The 20,283-nt window shown below is 40.5% G+C and overlaps 2 protein-coding genes across 2 annotated transcripts; one reads left to right on the top strand and one right to left on the bottom strand.

The window, feature by feature from the left end:
• Positions 1-132: 132 nt before the first annotated feature.
• Positions 133-8,862, top strand: LOC128377050 (ectonucleoside triphosphate diphosphohydrolase 5-like). Its single transcript, XM_053336934.1, has 14 exons — positions 133-172; positions 2,912-3,153; positions 4,094-4,173; positions 4,455-4,598; positions 5,081-5,156; positions 5,663-5,698; positions 6,003-6,091; positions 6,179-6,261; positions 6,619-6,680; positions 7,093-7,194; positions 7,529-7,672; positions 7,983-8,039; positions 8,212-8,327; positions 8,755-8,862. Exons 2-14 carry the CDS (start codon positions 2,919-2,921, stop codon positions 8,836-8,838), a joined length of 1,308 nt encoding a protein of 435 aa, XP_053192909.1. The 5' UTR covers positions 133-172; positions 2,912-2,918; the 3' UTR covers positions 8,839-8,862.
• znf410 (zinc finger protein 410) lies at positions 8,675-20,283 on the bottom strand. The gene is made up of 12 exons (XM_053336933.1): positions 20,215-20,283; positions 19,807-19,893; positions 19,675-19,726; positions 19,442-19,574; positions 17,442-17,627; positions 16,639-16,860; positions 14,258-14,417; positions 13,444-13,625; positions 12,782-12,871; positions 12,480-12,599; positions 11,223-11,342; positions 8,675-10,140 (listed from the first exon to the last, which is right to left on the bottom strand). The coding sequence occupies exons 3-12, from the start codon at positions 19,705-19,707 to the stop codon at positions 10,040-10,042; spliced, it is 1,347 nt and encodes a 448-aa protein (XP_053192908.1). The 5' UTR covers positions 19,708-19,726; positions 19,807-19,893; positions 20,215-20,283; the 3' UTR covers positions 8,675-10,039.

A 20,283-nucleotide genomic window follows, 5' to 3' on the forward strand; every position in this document is an offset into this window, starting at 1 on the left:
AGTGGTAAAGTCTGAACTTGAGTTATTCTGGCTCACTGATCTACATCCTGTATATATAATATTTCTGCATGAACATCTCACTGCTGAAACTGTGAAAGGTAAACAACTTTTATTACTGCTGATGACGTCACTGCGAGTCAGCTGTGAGGAGAGCTGCTAGTTCAACATCATGGTGAGCGTGAAACTCTGTTTAAGCGTCCTGAAAACACCAATTAAACCATTCACAGATGTGTGTCTTATTGGTGGACAACCTATTATGAGTATTTTCTAACTTTTTGTTTTGTTTAGTGTAGCGTGCCGCTTTAGCTTTTCTCAATGTAGCTAATTGACAGCTAGCTTACATGCTACTGCAGCTGTGGTGGATTAATGTTGCATGACAGCGGAGTTGAAGGCTAGTTTGATCTGTTTGTTAGTTTTGTTGAAAAATGATGAGGGAGTTTGAAGTTATAGCTCTCTAAAACATTTATGGTGAAGTTAGCTTCCGATTCAGAGTTGAAGGAAACAAACATTGCTATTTAGCCACTTATCACACTTATGAAAGAGTGTTAGACATCCATAACAACAATAACGACATACAATAACACCGTGTAAACCTACTCTCAGGTTTGTGAGACCCTTGTTCACGATTTCACAGCTCTTTTTCCTCTAGTAAAATCTTCCTTTTTTCAGTTGTCACAAAACATTTTTCACTTGACTTGAAAGAGTGTTTTTCATAATAAGTCTCTTGAGTCTCCTGGCTAGTTTAGTCCAGCTTTGGGAATTGCCCAAAGTCTCAAAAATAAGTCTCTAGAGTCTCCTTGTTAATCTAGTTCATAGTTGACAAGTCAAAACAGGGTGGTTTTTGTTGTGTACCTGATCTAATGTGGCATGGATGGTGAAAAAAAGAAAAAAGCAGTGAAATTGCCCTTTTTTCTGTTTTCATAAGCAAAATAATAGTGTTGAAGCTTTTGCCAGGATGCCTTGTGGTTAAAAAAAAAAAGTTGGAATCTGCCTACAAACATTAATATTTATGTTCCCCTTAACTTTTCCTTTTTACCGGTGGACTGTTAACTTTATTGACATTTCAATCATTAGGTTTTTATCTGGGTCATTTCCATTAACAGGACACTAAACGCACGTTTACTTTAATTAAAAAGACTCCATTGTCCATTAACAGTTTTTTTTATTCATTGTCTGTGAGGCAGCTGCTGAAAGATGGAGGTTATGAGCATCCTAAACTATTACTCCCAAAGCTATGATTTATCTTGCATTAAACCTCTTATAAACCTTTGGGGCCAAAACTTCATAAAAAGCTTGCTGATAATTTGCTTTGTGGCTCTTTTAACAGATGCAATCCAGAGTGTTTTCTAGGACAAATACCACAGCACTGTTGGCATGGTTTGGATAGTGATATTCAACTATGCAGCGGTGTGAACAGGTTTTTAATGAGGCCCTACAGTGTGAATATAAGGATGAAAAGTCCCAGCTGCATTTATTTGGTGACTTTAAACAGAGATGGGGATTGGACAAAAAAAAACTTACAAGAAACTAATACTAACAATGAACAGGATTATAGGTGATTTGAGTAAATCATGCAGGTGTCTTATGTTCTCCAAAGCTCACCCAGCCCCACCTTTTCCCTATTTATGCCTCAGAGCGTATTGTCCACACTATAAGTAACATTTATTACCATTGAAACAGTTACTGGATACATTAGTAAAACCAGTAAACATACAAGAGACTAAGAAAGAAATCTGCATGCTGTTCTCACATGCATGATGTTTGACACTTTTATTTCTTCAAGGTTTCAAGTGCTGATATAGGCCAATAAACACACACACACACACACACACACACACACACACACACTCACACGATTGCAAACAGACTGTAATGTCTGATGGTTTTGTGAATCAATGAATGCTGGTGTGTTTTGACATTTAATGTGTGCAAACATCCAGACCAGAGAGGACAATGATCTCAGCAGCAGCAGCAGTACAGAAACGCTTCATTTCAAGGATTCAAGTATTCAGTTATTGTCATTCCAGCCATGTAGATACACAAAAGAGAATTAAATACCATACTCAGGTCACAGGGATTGTAATATTAATGTAAATATGGTAAAATAAGAACATATATAATTAAATAAAGAACTCTACACAATAGGCATAATGAATACATTTAAGTAAAAGATAAGAGGTAAAGTGAGAAGTGCACATCCCCTCACATTTCATTTATTGAGTTTATGTGACTTTATTTCATTTATAAAGCCACACAGTAGTATCGTGCTCCTCTCTGTAACAGACTAATAAAGAAAGTCTTCTTTTATAGACAACACTTCTGAACAGCTTCTGAGACATTTCAGTGATAAATCAATAATAAATCTGCAAAGGCCTGTCCTGTAAATAGAAAGACTTCTATAGACATTCATTTTTCCATTTGTTGTATTTGTTTTTTTACCCAAGAGCTCAAGTTCAGTGCCTGAAAATGAAATAATAATCCAAGTTTCTGCAAGTCATTGTCTATATACATGTAAGCAGTGTCATAGCAGTGCTTAACTGAGACATCATACATTCTCTGAGTTTCCTAGAAGGATGTGAAGACCTGCTTGTGTTGCAGTATATTGTTCAAACATCAACATCAAAGGATTAAAGTGCAGCCATGTAAGTCCAACACAATGAAATCCTGATGTTTTCTAAATTGTCTACAGCAGTTGACTCAGCAGACAGACATGTTCTCTCTGTGGTTGGTTAGAAAGTGTGAAGGGGGTGTGGTCTGATGTCCCAGTAAATAACCTGATGGCTTCTCTCACCTCTGTTGCCATGTACAAAGTACATGCTGTACTTTAACATCTCCCAATACCAGTCAGCAACAGTTTGAACTGCTTTCTTAATTGAATAGCAGCTGCTGTCGTTCTCTGCTGATCCTCCAGAGTGAAGATGAAGCCCAGCTTGTCACTGCCACCACCGCTGCTGCTCCTGGTCCTGCTGGCTGTTGCGGGGCTGAGCCGAGCCCAGGTGAAGACGTCTCTCCTGGACCTGACTAGCATGAGGAGCGTCCTCCCCAATCTCAGCCGCCCGGCAAACCTCAGCCGCATCTTCTACGCAGTGATGTTTGACGCAGGGAGCACGGGGACACGCATCCACGTCTACACCTTCATCCAGAGTGACTCAGGTAAAGGTGGGCTGTACTCTGACCTGTTTCCCCCTGATCTTTTACTCATCTCATGTAGGATATCAGTGTTAAATGAGAGAGATTTTAAATTATAGGTGTATTTACTGCAGCAAGAATAACATGTACTGTGTATGTGGTATACTGTATATACTGTGAAACACTTGAAAAGACACATTTACAAACAGCAGAGTAACAAGCTGTTTTGCAATCTATCTACCAGGTCTGGGTTTCTGACTCAAATTGACCTTCATTTACATTTTCTGATATTGATTCATAAAATCTTAGATTGATCTTTTAATTAGTGCCTTTTCCTGTGGACTTTAAATCCAAATAAATTTATACAAGCTTGGCAGCACTAAAAAAAGCTCTTATCTGCTCACTCAATACTCACTGAGTGTAGAGTCGGTAGAGGTACGCTATATGTTGTTGCCTGCTGTAAGTGTGTTCATGTTAAATAAAAAGTGCATTCATGTAACTATTTTGGGGTCTATTCTTACTATAAACATGAACAGTTTTATTAATGCACCCGGTAGAGGGTTCCTCGTTCAATTAACAGCATTAGTTCTCTGAGAATTTCTTTCAAGCAATCAATTAAATTTCATATTGTACCTGAAATATCCCTAATCTAATCCCATTTGGACCTTGAGAATTGGATCGAAACCGAGCCCTTCTCTCTGCCTTTCCTCATAGCCTCTCAGTTGTGTAAACCTATAAGTGGTTACATAAGGGAACATAGTTTTCACTTGACTCTGTTTACTTTTCAGTAATCCTATTTTGTCAGATTCAAGTCGACATGCTTAATCTTGAATAAGGGGATATGTTTTGCGTATGTATGCTAAGCAGATTTAGGCGTCTTAATGCTTTTAATAGCTACTATAATTTTAATAGCTGCTACATATTTGATGTGGGTGTATCTTTGTGTGTTTTTTTTTTTTTTTAGAGGAGCTGCCTGTTTTGGACAATGAGATGTTCCATTCCGTAAAGCCCGGTTTGTCGGCATATGCTGACTCCCCTGAAGTGGTGAGTTCATTGTCAGAAATTAATCAATTATATTGAGCCGAAGGAAAAGGTCTGCTGGCTCTACATTGTGTTCAGAAATGCTGCCGGGAGCCCCCCCACTGCGGGGAATCACATTTCTAATGGAGGTATGTAGGAAGTGAGAAAAAGGACATGACAAACAAGTGAAGATGCAGCACAAGCAGATGTCATGCATAACAATTGAGGTGTTTTCTCAACTTTAACATGTTACCCTGTTGTCCACAGACAGGTTTGTACTGAGCTTTGTGTGACTGTGTTTAAAGGCTGGACACACAGTGAGGATGTTGTTGAAGGTGGCCAAGAAGACTGTGCCTCGTCTGGAGTGGAAGAGGACTCCAGTGATCCTCAGAGCCACAGCTGGACTTCGACTGCTGGCCCCAGAGAAAGCCCAGGCTCTTCTGGACCAGGTAAAAAAAGAAAAGTACTAATTCTGAGACATGTAACAAATAGCGTTCAGTAAAGTAAGTAAAGTTGAAAGCATGCTTGCATTTCTTCTATTGATCTATCGTAGGGGAGTTAGAAGTCTCTACATTTGTCTGACACTTTTAAGAGAAAGCACAGCCTCTTATCCAGACAGAAAAGGAAAGAACATTTCCAGTGATATGGCAGGTGCCACAGAAACAAGAGGAAAAGTATTGTTATCAGACTGGTGTGAGCTTACTGTGGAAGGGATAAGGCAGTAATGGATGGCCCTGGGGCACCTTGGAAGATAAATGATACTTTATTAATCCCCCCGAGGGAATTAATTAATCCCTTCTAGCGGAGGGCACCTCTGGATGAGCTACCATTACAGCAGATAACATTAAGGCCATTTCTCTACTGATTTCCTCAGTTCCCTCGTGCTTTCTTCTTTCTCCCTCTCTCATTCCTCCTCTCTTCCTGTCCTCAGGTTCAACACGTGTTTGATGAATCTCCTTTTTTGGTTCCAGACAACAGCGTCAGCATTATGGACGGCACAAACGAAGGTAACGTCTGACCACTCTCTGCCCCGACAAGCAGTACATTTGTCAATCGTCACGGCCGCTCGTGCTCTCTCTCTCTGCAGCGCGTCGTAGGTGGCATCAGTGATCCTTCTGCTTTAGTTTTACTGCACTGTGCAATTTCTGTGTTTATTATTTGTCTGTTTACTCAAGACATTTACGTAAATTGCAGTAGATTATTGTTATCTTTTATGATGACACTTGAGAAAATGAAATGGCTTTTCACCACCACGTTGTTGTGACCGTACAAGGTTGTAATTATGTGGTGGAAAAATGTTAAGCCATATGTTTGACTACAGTGTAATTGATTGGTCAGCGTTTTTACCTTGTTTTCAAGAGTTGTATCTCTTACTCACATGCTTGCACATGTGTGTGTATGCTGTAATTGTCATTTCTGTGTAAATTTGTCATCAGCTTTTCTAAAAGGAGCTTATACGTTCTGCCTGAAATGACTGTTTTCTCTTTCTTGCTTGTGAATTCTGTAAATGTAGGAATCCTGGCTTGGATATCTGTGAACTTTCTGACAGGTAAGTAACTGTTTATTGTGTTTTCTGAGCTCAGCTACTATATATTGAAGTTTTTCTCAGTGTCTGAAATTGTCTAATTATAGACCCTTGTTCACAAATAGAGGCTGAACACACACACAGCTACGATTTCATTACCTAAAGGGGATTGCTCTGATCCTCTCATCTATGAGGCTCCGTGCTGGGATTTTCTGCTTTTGGGTTGCACATCTGTGCCAAAGAGACCTTTTGAAGATAGCATCTGAAGTATAACTGATTAGGGTCTTCTTTGTGGTGGTTGCCGGATTAAAGCAGGAAATTTTTTCAGGTCACCTGCATCCACAAACCAAAAAGACAGTGGGAATCTTGGATTTGGGAGGTGGATCTACACAGATAACTTTCCTGCCAAAGCTGAGGGTTAGTTGTTTGTTTGCACGTTTAGACTATTGAAATCGTTCCTTTTTGTGATGTGTAACCTACTGTGTCCTCCATATTCCACCATAGAAAACCATTGATAGTGTTCCTGTCGGTGATTACATTGTCGGATTTGACCTCTTGAACTCGTCATTTGAATTGTACACTCATAGGTAACACAGCTCCTGCAATAATTTATGCAAATTTATGTGATACTCTTTTGTATTTGATTGTGTCAAATTCATCCCTGATTTAATCTCTATACAAGCTCATTTCCATAATACTGTAGACCACATACTGAGTGTGTCTATTCACAATATTGTAAATTGGCCTCTAGTATTGACTAGCTGTATTACAGATGCCACTTTGTTGTAACTTTGCAGCATCAATTGTATTTATGATGTATTTAGTCATTAAGATGTGGATAATAGGCCAAAGAAATGCTGCCTGTCGGTTTTCTGAATGATTTATTTGTTACATACACAGCCTGTTCCTGCTCGGTTTTGTAACAATCCTTTGACTTCTTCTAGTTACCTGGGAAATGGACTGATGGCAGCTCGTCTGGCTGCACTGGGGGCTCTGGGTGCAGAAGGTACTGTGCTGTAAAAAAAAAAAAAAAAAAAAGCTTCTCTGTAGCCATTACCTGTGGGTCAGTGTTGTTCTTCCTGAGTGTGTCTCTGAAGGATACTGAGCCACAACAGTGAGTCAGTTATCCAAGTGCTCTCTGAGGTGTTTTTTTTTTATTTTTCTTCCCCTCCCTCCAAATACTGAGGAGGTTAATGAAAGATAGACATGTTGTTTTTTTGTTGTTGTGGGATGTACTTCAAGTCTTCCTTCCTAATGAACAATTCAAGTGAGACCCTGTGATGAATCACCGAAGGGCCTCTGAGTAGACTGTGTTGGTGACTAACTGAGTTAAGTCACAGTGTCATCTCACAGTGACCAGGTGTGAGGTCACTGAGCCAGTCGGAAGATGAAACAAGTTGCATCTGTGTTTCTCACAGGGTTGGAGTGGCGGGTGTTCAAAAGTTCCTGCCTGCCAAAGAAGTTTCAGGATGAATGGAGCTTTGGAGGGATTACCTATCAAGTGAGCGGAGACCCAGATGGTACAATGATGTTTGCTTTTAGTATTATCTGTCTTGAAAAGAATATAAATGTACTGTTTGTGGGGTAGAACACTTCCTTCAAATGCTCCCTCTGACTTTTCCTCGCACTTGAATTGAGCCAAGAAATTTAGCAGAGTACAAACATCTTGTGTAAATGAGGTAATGTGGCAGCTTTGAGTAAAATACATGACAGGAAATTTAGTGACGGCAATGAAACATTAGCGGTAATGTTTGCAAAACCCGTTAAAATGGATTTACTTGGATTACAAATCATTTCATAACGTTCCAACACGAGATGCAGAATTAACATCACTGTCTCTTGTTTCTTCTCCAGGTTATTCAGGATACAAGCACTGTTATCAGGAAGTACTTAAGGTGGTGAAGGGGATTATTCATCAGCCGTATGAGCTCGAAGACAGCAATGTTTTCTATGCATTCTCCTATTACTTTGACAGAGCTGTGGATGCAGGCCTTATCGGTGAGGAGACACACACACACACACACACACCTCTGTACACACCATACATAATTATACAGACCCAGCAAGATGTTATTACCCATTCTAATGCTAGACAGAGGTAGGGAAATGTGAGTCATCTGCATCTGTCTCAGTGGATTTGATAAGCTATAGGTGTGTAGTTATTAGAGAAATTGCTATCCTCAGCCGGTCTAAGCTGAAAGGGCACAAGCGCTATTATTAGTATTATGGAAATGCAGGCCTGCTCTCATAATGAAGAGTATAGCATCTTAAATGTGAGGAAGATGACCCCAATCACCTCTTGTTGCAGACGGGGTCAAAGGAGGGATGCTGGAGGTCAGAGATTTCAAGAAGAGAGCTAAAGAAGGTGAGATTGGCAGAGTCCTGAAACGCTTGGCAATGTGTCATTACTGTGACAGATCTGCAGCTTCCTCTGCATCGAGAAGAGTCTTAAGACATCCTGTCCTCATCCTCACGGTAGATTACAGATGCCTTTATTATCCAACCTAAAAAAACATGATTCTCTTTCGTCCACTCAGTGTGCAATAAGATGACCAAGAACTCTGTCGGCAATCCTTTCCTGTGCATGGACTTGACCTACATCACCTGTCTGCTCAAGGATGGGTTCGGCTTTAAGGAGAACACCATGCTGCAGGTAAGGCAGCGTTACACAATACAATGAAAATAGTTCACATCCTTAAAAAGATTAAGGTCACTGGGTAATATGATGTCAACTTTTCATGTTTGAAGTTGTGTAGACGAGTATGGTTAGTTTTTGTATGAATCACAAGCTCTTACCTCATTTTCAAAAATAACTAAGATAAGAGACACAATTTAGCAAAGTAAAGGCTAATCCAAAACAAAAGCCAGACAATAAGTCACCCCTGACCTTCAGAAAAGGTCATTTAACATATCATTTAAATAAGACCCATGATAATGGGTAAAATACTGCCCTGTTTGTCTGTGAATGAAAAAAGGAAAATCACACAAGAGTCATGTTACTTTTTTTTATTTCAATAAATACAAAAGGCATTTGAGTGATTTGGTGTTGGGGTTTTTTGTTTATTTTCTCCCCATCCTAGTTGACCAAGAAAGTGAACAACGTGGAGGCAAGCTGGGCTCTGGGCGCCACGTTGGACCACTTCCACAACCTGAAGATCCACTGAGGACGAGGGAGGCGGCGCTCATTAACAAACAGGAGCAATGCACACTACCTTATCTAACAGGCCCAGACATCTGCTGTTTGTGTCGTAAGGGCAGGACTAACCTCACGAGTAATTCTTAATATCTTTTAAAAAGCAATTATTCTCAAGTGTTAATATTGAGTTGTAAAGGAGACATGTGTTGCCTTACTCAGAAAACAAATGAAGCACTGGAGTTTGATATTTGAATAACACACTCCGTAAAAAAAAAAAAAAGACCAGTGTATAACATTTAGTGGCATCTAGTGTTGAGGTTGAGGATTGCAACCAACTGAATACCCTTCCTCTCACCCTCTTTGTCTTCCTCTTCCAAGTGTGCAGGAGAATCTACGGTAGCCACAAGAAAGACCCTCTTTATTATAGAGCCAGTGTTTGGTTTGTCTGTTCTGGGCTACTGTAGAAACATGGCGGCCTCAATGGAAGAGGACCCGCTCCCTATGTAGATATATAAGGAGCTCATTCTAGGCTAACGGAAATACAGTTCTTATTTTTAGATGATTATACACTCATTTAAACATAATTGTAAGTAGTATATTAAGCCCCTTCTATTGGATGCCACTAAATCTTACACAATGGTCCTTATTGCAGCTTTGGGCATCACTGAATACACTGCTTGTATGACAGGGATGTTTTTTTATATTTTACTCAGGCTGATAAACAAGGTGGCCCGGCTGTGATCGACCAGTGTTTACATGCAGTAATATGACATACTGTGCTTTAGCAGTTTTCAATGTCGTGATTTTAGTAACGTTACAAAAGGGGGGGATACATGTGTCTGATACATTTTGACAGTCAATCATAAGAGCTATTTGAAGTTTTGGATAAAAAATAAGTGGCATTCGTTTTCCAGAGAGAGAGAATATCACTGAATTTCAACGTTTGTTTACATGTGTGGTCATTATTTTCATAAACTTTAAAACCCGTCTCAGTATTTCTTTGGGAGTATTTCTTTTTTTCAAAAACTTGAGGAAAGAGGTTGCTTGTACAAACTTTGCCATTTCACACTTGTCAAAATAAAACCATCGTCAGCTGCTAATTACAAATATCTACAGGGGTGAAAGTCGGTGATTAATCAATTGACACATAGATGCCTCTCTTTAGTCCACTGACTGTCAGTCTAGTGCTGCTAAAATTGGCAGTGTGTGACAGACTTCATGACGACGGACTACAGCAGCGCCACCACATCATCTCCGTATGTGTGTCCTTCAGTCGTCATGGTCACCAGCTCGTGTGGCTGAGAGAGAACCACCACAGAATCTGCAGAGCCTGAAGGGAAGAACACAAAAACACCAAATTCAAAGAGGAGAAACTACCTGGTTACAAAAATGCAGTCAGATAGTGAGATACCTGTAAATCTGTGAGTACCTACACTAAGAGCTGGTTATAATCATGATATTCTTTCAGGGCAGAAATCTTTAATTCATTTATCATTGAGTTTCCCTAGGCGTACAACTGACTATTAACTTTTGGTTTCAGTGCTGACAAGCCAATTTAGGAAAAACTGAAGGACATGCAAAGACACTCGTAATACAGAACCTATAAAAAAAGTAGTCAGTACAGTTTTGAAATACGACCTTTAGATCCATAGATTGATGTTTATAACCCAATATGTGCAGTAAATAGTTGGCACACACTTCCTCCTTCAATTTTTGACTAGTACTGAATGTATGTATAAATAATTTTACCACAATTTACAAAACGATACACTAATATTAAAACTATTTAGCCTTAACCTCATGCTACTACAAGAGGGGGACAAAACAACACAACAGGGGTTAAAAAAACAACTTCACTTAGACCAACGCGTTTCTGGCTTGCAGCCTTCATCAGTGTAAAAAAACGTGAAGTTGTGCCAGAAGTCTCCACCTTATTTGTTGAGTCTGTCGGAGGTGTTGACTGAAATCTGTTCACTTACTTTGCTGTGTTGGATTATAAATACCGTGTTCAGTGATTTTCAGACCCTAACCTATTTTTGTAAGATGTAGATCACAATTATAAAAAGCAGTTAAATGCCACTCATATTAAGATGAATACCAGTAAGTTGTGTTTTACTTTAGTTGGTCATCATTGTCAAATTGAGTATTTTCAAGTATTGAGTATAAGTCAACACAAGTCAAATTACACAGTGACAATAGAAGGAGCTCATATAAAGTAGCAGGTTCATTGTTTAAATTGTCTCTAAGTGTTGACAAACTACCATCTCAGGAATCACCCGGCTGAATCAGCACCTCTGACAGTAACAGAATATTATGAGCTTAAATAAATGAGCGCTTGCTACAGATGCTTGTTATTTTGTCCATCTCCCGTATATTGTCTAAGCTCTGCAGCACATGTGCCATAATGCCTACCTGGTGATCTCAGCATAGCGTGATGAAGATTCATGGGTTCAACGGTTGTTGTCATGGTGACCATACTGTCTCCGTTCTCACCGTCTGCCTCCAGCAGGCTGCTTTGTGTCAGGGCCTCACCTGTCAACACATAACACGCAGTTGACAGCACTGAAAACTGGAGAACTTCTCTCGGTGGCGTGCAGCTGTTCTTAAATGAGTGTAACTCGAGAAAAATCTTGTCACCTTGGTTTTACAACACCTCAAGCAACACATGAAGTATGAAACGGAGGGAAAGATGTATTTTCACTTAATACACAACCTTTATGTTGGTCCAATGTTGGCTGAGTTGGTTTTAAGTCTGAAACCTGCTCGCTGTTGCCTTCTACATTTCACCTTTTGAGCCTTTTGTGAAAATGTGTTTTTAGGATTGTAGTTATTTCTACACTGTCAATTAAATAATTCATCCACTAACTCAGTTACGTATAAATAACACAGAGCTACCCCCTCTGTTGTGAAGCTGCTTCTTCCTCTGCTCTGCTTTTACAAAAGACCAGTCTCTTCGGGGAGGCTGACCCGAATAAATCTGCTGTTAATAATTAGAGCTTTGGCAGCGTTTCCTCTGTGGTGATTCAGCTGCGGTGCTTCCCCACTGCTACAGAAATGTGACAAGGAAGTAAATGCGCATCTGCTTTCATTGTTTCACAAAAGAACTAATTTAAGCAGATTTTGTACAATTAGTCCATATGTTGGAATGTGAGCAGCTCAATGAAATACTGAAACTTATTCAGAGAACAGCGACAGGAACAGAAATGATCTCACACAGCTGCAGCAGATTGACTGGATGTCCACTCATTTATCTCAGTCAGTGACGGCAAAAACACATTTGAATGAGATGAAGGACATTAGAAGACATAAATGAGTAATTGTGCCATTTTAACTAAGTGATTACATACTTTTCTGAAGAATCTGACCCCATAACAAGATGCCTAACAGGCCTATTTCTGCGGCAGAGTTGTGCTGTCTCTGCTTTTTCAGAGATATGTTCAGTCTAAAACAATTTAGCTGCTGGCCTTGAAGAATAACAACTTTAATGATTCATTTTTAAGCACAAGGAGTTGTTAATAATTCAAGAAATGTTCTTAAATGTAACTTAACCAACACCATCTCTATGCACATTTTAAAATGTATGGGCAGCTTGAAGCTACATAATCCAAGGATTAGCATAACCACCTACCACACAGTGTGTGAGAAAAAGATAATGTGATGTGTAGAGACCTGTTTCTCTGCTTTCACTGCTGAGCCCCTCCTCGCCGTGTCTCTTCCTCATGTGGACGTTTCTGCTGCCGGACTGAGAGAAAGTCTTCCCACAGATCCCGCAGTGATGAGGCTTCTCACCTGGAGAACACACACACACACACACAGACACAGAGACACATTGTCCTTCTGCTCCCCTTTGAATACAGTATTACAGTATACAGTATTAATCCTTTTAAAAGCACAAGCTGATATAATGTATCTGTAACACACTAATTACAAATAACGCTCAGCTGTGCAGCTGTAAACTCTGTCCCACTCACCAGAATGTACGAGCATATGTTTCCGTAGACTGGAATACTCTGCGAAAGATCGCCCACAACCATCTGCTTCACAAAGAAAAGGCTTCTCTCCTGGAAGCAGCCACCCACCCACCACACACACACACACACACACACACACACACACACACACACACACACACACATTGTTTAACTTGACAATATAAAGACTTAATGAAGTAAACTCTGAAAGCATCAAATGTAAATTTGCTCAAAGCGATTTTAATGGCCCAACACACACAGTTTCTTTTGGGACCTGAGGTGTCGAGCTGACCTTTTCTGACACAGAAGAACGTAAAAAATGCAATACAGCTTCTTCACACTAAGTAGATATTACAGCTCATAGAAAGCTGTTCTTTCAGCCTTGTGAGCAAAATACAAACACTGTATACTTTACTAACTGGTCCCTAGATAGAAGAAGCAGGCTGTGGAACAGGCCATCAAAAATCTTAATGTGACCCTAAATAAAATATGACAGAGTCCTGTTACTCATGGCAGCAGTGAAACGGAGGCGCCAGTGCTGCTGACTCCTCAAATCAACAGCCTTGACTGCACCAAGGAAGCATTAAATGAGTAGAGCCAAACAGCCTGAGTCAGTTATAGCCTCCAGCGTGTTTGGCTTTTTTATATGCGAGCATCCCCACCTGTGTGTATGCGCCTGTGGTTCTTTAAGTTTCCGGCTGTGGTGAACTTCTTGCCACAGTTCTTCTCCTTGCAGATGAAGGGCTTCTCGCCGTTGTGAGTTCTCATGTGAACTTGCAGCCTCTGCAGCACGTAAAAACTCTTCCCGCAGCCTTCGGCGCCACACCTGAACATTCGGTCATTCCTAGAAGTCGAGATGGGCAAACAAACGAGTCAGTCAGTGTCTCATGTGTACATGTTTTATTTGCCACAAGGTCACACAGGGATGACTGCAAATAGATTCCCCACACTGATGATAACAGAGCTCCTGAGGTACAAGTACACAGAGTTTCAGTTCTTTCTCCTGTTTGCCTTCACCACAAATGACCTGTGGAAAACACTACCCGAGCTGTGATTACTCCTTTAACTAAGCCGATATCATTAAGATACATTTTTAATCATAATAACAAAGAAGAACAATTGTCCCGGAGGTGGAAGTGATACAGTGATCAAGGACACTTCAACAGAACAGAAACCTGTTTAAAAGTTTTTATGCTACTATTATCACTGTATGCATCATTTGGGTTTGGTGTACGTGACACAAAACACCTGCACCTGTTTCATGCACAGGATTAGTGTTTAAATGAAGCATCGTCTGATTTCTACAGGGCCATAGTTCAAATATCTGTGCTGCATTTAGGTTTTAAAGGAATAAAATGCCTTTGAATTATCACTCAGCAGCTAAGATTTGATTGCACATATGATGATTAAAAGGTAAAATGATGTGTGTGTGTGTGTGTGTGTGTTCTTGTGTGTTCTTGTGTCTTTGCGTCTCACCTGTGAGTTTTCAGGTGGTATTTGAGATGAGCGGGCCAGGTGAACGTCCTGCAGCAACCCTCAAACGAGCAGCGGAGGATCTGCTTGGAAACGGGGCGGCCGGTCCGCAACGGCAGCTCCCGCTTGTCCCCGTCTGATGGCAAGCTGTGTGTGTGGTCACCTAGGCAACCAGAAGAGGAAAGTGAGCAGGGCTATGAGGAAAAATCCAGGAGTGCCACGGGGGCTAGTCTCTGGAGCCCGGCTGTAAAAAACCAAATCATCAGGTGCTGACTGAGACCCAAATGAACAACTGCAACTGAAAGAAAACAACCTGAATGCAATCACTCCTTTTTTACCCTGCCCGGACTCCTCGCTTTCAGCACCTTTAACAGGCCTGATTTTACTGACAGCATGCCAGCAGTAATGCATCTATAACTGATACTGCACTGCTGAATGAAACCTGTCTAATCCTATGCAAGGCAGTGGGGGGGTCAGCCATTACACCGGCTCAGATGGAAGAATTTTAGTTACAATCTGGCCGCTGTAGTCATTAAAGATCTTTACACTAGCACAGAGTAATATTTCTCAATGTGCTTCTACATGTAAAATGCTCCATCTTGGTGTTGGGAGATCTTGCCCAACACGTCCAGGACTGGATCCTTTTTCCTTTACCAACCTCTCTTACTTGAAATTAAAGTTAAATATGAGGTCAAGGACAAAAAAGTGGAGAAAACATGAGGAGGAAAGGAAAAGAACACCTGTGCTAACATAGTCCTGCTGAACTTAAACTAGGCTTAATAATCACATGAGCACAGCTGCAACGACTAGTTGACTGACAGAAAGTTAATCAGCAACTATTTTGATCATCAAATGATCATTTTACACTGTTAATCAAACATTTCATATATGATAGTAAACTGAATTTCTTTGGATTTTAGACTATTGATCAAATAACTAGACTGAAGAATGAATCAAGAAAATAGGTTAACTGAAATGACGGTAGCTGTTAGTTGGAGCCCCATCAGAGACACACAGCTTTGAATACTGCATCAATAAAGAATTGTGTGAAGTAACTTTTCTCCATAGGTCAAAATAGAAAAGATATGCAATATTCAAGCCTTTCTAACTTGATTTTAATAGCCAAGTTCATACACCATTGAAAACAGAACCAGGCTGGGATACAAGGGACTGAACACAAACCCGGCGAGATGAGAGAAAAATCTGCCACTGTGATTTAGCTCAGACAGCAGTTCAGAGATCTGAGATGTAGCTGGGAGTCAGGGAGCCTTAAATGTCATGGGTAAATTCTTTAACAGGTCGCCTGTGGAGAGAAGTTAAACTGAGTTGTAATGTAGTCTTGACTCCTGCTGAGGGTCAACAGCTCTCTATGGCAGCACTGTATGTGCTATAGGAGAGAAATCTCTCAGAGTAAAGAGCTGCACTGTTCTGTGAGATGAGACAAAGGATAACTTCCACTCAGTAAGAAGCGGATTAAGACATTTTTCTGAGGTAAGAAGCATATGAGGGATGTGTCCCAAATTCTACAAAGGAAACCCATTTATCAACTTTTCACAGCTGGTATAACATCTTAAAAACCAACCAAACCTTATTTCTTATCTGGATATATTTTATCAACCCATGTCTCCTCTTGGTGTTCTTGTTTTTACGGTTACTTCTCTTCCCTGTCTTGTCCTCCCTCTTGTCCCAGTTAAACCTGTGTTTCTCTTTCTGGTCACTACAGCCTCGGGGCCTCTCTCCCTCTCTTAGCCTCATGACTAAATGCACATTAAATCATCACACAGCATGGCCGTATGTATTAGAGTACGGATCGATGTTTCATGATAATGTGGCATTTAGAGCTCCGCTGGATATCTGACATCAGACTTCTAAATCCATCTCGACAAAGCTACAAATTCTTTATGATTTAGAGACGTACGATGAGAAGTATTGAACACAGTTTCAGTTGGTGCTGATACACTACATTTTCATCTCATTGCTGACCTCATTTATCTTCTTTCTGTCTTTGATGTCTGAAGTAAGTAGACCAGCAGATGCCAGTTTCCGATAAAAAAAAATTGCTGCTTCCTGTACAAATGTATTTTTACATTTTATTTTCTCTGTTTTTTTTTTTTTGTTTTAAGTCGCAAACCTGGTATTACATCACTCCAGGCTGTATTTTACATATCAGCAGCAATTCCCACACACTGGTGATTGTGTATTTATGAAAAACTTCACTACAAATTTGGAGAGTCCAAAGAAAAATGGGAAAACCAGAAGTTTGTTCATCTTCTACCAGATCAAAATGCATTAGTGATCGTGTTTGACTGGGAGGAACATAATTTACTTCAGCTTTCTGACTCGGAAGAACTTTTGCTAGTGTTGATACAACAAAGTGACTGTACCGTTAGTGACGCTTGCAGTTCTAGCGTCCAGGCTGGCCTTGGCATCTCTAGCGAGCTGTGCCCGTGTGGCGGCAATCAGGCTGTCATGTGCCAGCTCCTGCACCCGCAGATACCAGGGAGCACTGCCATCAATCCCATAGTCCCCCGATGAAACCCCCTCATCGTCATCCTCCCCAGCGCCATCTGCGGCGAAGATCAGTGACTCTGAAGAGGCTGTGATGCCTGAGAGGGAAGAAAAGGCGAAGGGAGAATCATTGTGTAACAAGAAATTCATGGTCGACACAATATTCTGCAAGCTCATCAGTGGCCTGAGCCCCTTTAGGTCACATTCTGAATTTATTATCGTCTTCACATCATGCTCTGAGAGTTTAATGATATGGCTTTACTCTGGACATAAAGTGATTCTGTGGCCTGAAAAGTCTTTTCTATCTTTTGCACTGCTGACTGCACAAAAGGTGTGTGTCAGGAGACCAAAATTTATTTTTTCGCTCTCCTGCCAAAGGCTGATGATGAACCAAGAGAACGCGCCTGCCAAGGATCATTTCTTCCAGCCAAAATAATTCTGTTTTTTTTTAAAGAAAAATGTGTCACCCCATTTCTTTTTAGCACCGTCTTGTGTGTAAAGTACTGTGTGAAGCACAAAGTGCAGAAACAAGAGCAGACTGAAAGTTTGAATGTAAAACTTTGTAACTATGTAAAACTTTAACAGTTTCACATGGAAAGTGAGATCTGCTTGGTAGGTTTAAGTTTCAAACTCTGGCATGTGTGAATGATTGACTGGTTGGTGTTTTAGTGTTTCTTACCTTTTGCCAGGTTCAGCAGGACGTAGGAAGTGCTGTCTGACTGTTGCAGGTCATGGAGGATGGGTGGGGGGCTGGGTGAGGCCCGTGGGTGAGCGTGTGCCTGCACCACTAAAGGGCTTCGCTCTGACACCCCCCCAAACTCCGACAGGGAGGGAGAAGTCTCAGGCTCATGGCTCAGGCCTCCATCTGAGGAGCAAGCCAGTGCTTGTTAGTTTTTATGTTGAATAAATGTAAGTACTTAATCTGCAAATTAATTCCAGCAACAAGAATATGATTCAGACTGCTTGGTAGGTTTAATGAGGTCACAGTGTTTAAGGACCTGCATGTAGAATCAGATGTGGCAAACATGGATTAAAACTGTACCGAAAAATATGTTAACATAACTTTGCAAATGTTTTACTAGGAAGACAATGTGTTTGTTAAGTCTCAAGGATGCATTGTGATGAGATACACTGAATAAACATTGCTGTGCTTGTTTTAACAAAAGTCCACAGGGTAACTTTTAAATATACAAACACATCAAGTATTAATAACTAGCTTTATCTGCACTGTCAAATACACTTTTTCAAAGAGTATTTCCAGGGAATCACACATGCAAGCAGGCAATGTACTTTAATACTCCTCATTTCCACATAAGAGTCATGTGGAGCTTGTCAGAACTTATTATTTTTTCTTTAGTCAGAAGATTGAAGGCAGTGAAACACTGGCCGTAATCACAGCAGAACTGACAGCTCATGAAACAAGAAGATTATTCACAAAGCTGAAATACTGTGAAGAACTCTCTCTATAAATGAGTAGATGCAACAACTCTTGACTGTTACTTGAATTATATAGAATGTAGTGGCCCACCATAGTCTAATTTGTGCCACCACAGTTTCATAGCAAGCCAAACATATCTGTACTAAAGCACAACATTGTTTAGAATACAAATTGTTGATGTTTTATAGAGATAACCTCTTAATCTTGCTCTCAGAGTGCACCAGAATGATGCATTTGACTTACAAATGTGCCCCTGGACCCCTCTAGAGTCAGACCGAGGTCCAACCAGCATCGTCTCTCTAAATTCTGTGGGAAACGCTGCTTTACATTATGATATAGAACATTTTCACTATCTTATCATAAATTAGTACATTTGAAAGAAATAATAATTTTCCCATTGTTTTTTCACTTTCTGCATTTTGTAGTAGATCCAGATTCCAAGTTTCTGTGCTTTGTGGATTTTCTAATGTCCAATGCGCAGTCCAACTGCATGGCAGAGAAATATCACATAAAGATGCACTGAATGCTCTTACAAAAATTATTTACCCTGTCAGGGTTTTTTCTCTTCGTATGATATATATGTGATATATTTGTTATTGTGCCAAGCTCTCCTTTCTCCCTTTTCTCTTTCTCTCTCCCTCAACTGCAACCGGTCAAGGCAGATGGCCGCCCACCTAGAGCCCAGTTCTGCCTGAGGTTTCTTCCTGTTAAAGGAGAGTTTCCTCTTGCCACTGTCACCAAATGCTTTCTCATGAGGGAATGTTGGGCCTCTTTAAATTAAATTAAAGAATACAATCTATTGAAAAGTGCCTTGAGATGACTTTTGTTGTGCTTTGGCCCTATAAAAATAAAGATTTTGTTTTTCAAATGTAAAGTGCTTTATAAAAAAAATCATTATTATTATTATTACTATTCTTTCTAGTAGTAGTAGTAGTAGTAGTAGTAGTAGTAGTAGTGTATTGCAGAATCATCTGTACACATTACAAATATTGTCTTTTACCATGTAAATTCCAATCATTGCTTGTTATACTAGTCAGAGAGTTGAGATCTGTCAACAATGCAGCCACCCACACTGTAAAAACAGTATAAAAAAAGACAAAGTTACACATAATCTCCACCAAATGTTACAATGGAGCGAGTGCAGTGACTATAAAAATGAGTGAGCTCTGGATAGCGCTGCTGCTGATTGTTGGACCTGTAATAGACATGACAAGAGCCTGGAGCAGTGAGTGTCTGCTGACCTGTGAGCTCCAGCTGACTGCACAGGGAGCTGTCAGCTGTGGCCAGCAGAGGCAGGCAGGAGTGTTTGGGATCTGAGTCCTCCAGACCCTGGACCAGAGGGATGGATGCGTTCTGCACAAACTGCACCAGCAGCTGAGGAGCAGAACAAAAACAGACAGGGGGAAGACAGGACAGTCACAACACAGTCCACTTCCTCTGACATGAAGATGGTGCACAATGACAGGAAGCTTACCTCTGGTTTGGAGTCAAGCTCATCAGAAAGCATGAGTCACACTGTGTGGAAGCTGCAGAGGAATAAACTGTAACCATCACATATTACTACTATTAACTTAGAGCTACAGATATAAGAAAAAACGAGACTTACCTCAAATTTGACCTGCTAAATGTGCGATTCTCAGTCGGTCATAAGCTTGAGTTATCAGTCATCTTCCAGTCAAAACCATCGCAGACTCTGGGGTCAAACGTCACACGAAAAAAATGTCACAAAACAGCAAAGCTACAAGCTAACGCCTTGGCTTTGCGAGCAAAAAGAGACTCCTTACAAGTATTACTACAGATAAAACGTAACTAGTCGGTCAAAGAGTGCAACTAAATGTAGTCAGCCTCGATAGCACTGTCTGTACTCGACAGACTGGCTGGTTAACTTATTAGCTAGCTGGGTTAGCACTTACCAAACTAGCCACCGGGGCTAGGTCGTAAGTTACTGACGACACACGGTGGATATATTTAATAGTATTTAGATGCACAGCGACGTGAAATTAAATGGGTTTACCTAGCAGCTTGTTGTGTAAGTGCGCTACAGTGTGAGGTGAGAGCAGCAGCTGGATAATTGTCTCAAAAC

The sequence above is a fragment of the Scomber japonicus genome, chromosome 17 (assembly GCF_027409825.1).
Source record: "Scomber japonicus isolate fScoJap1 chromosome 17, fScoJap1.pri, whole genome shotgun sequence".
NCBI lineage: Eukaryota > Metazoa > Chordata > Actinopteri > Scombriformes > Scombridae > Scomber > Scomber japonicus.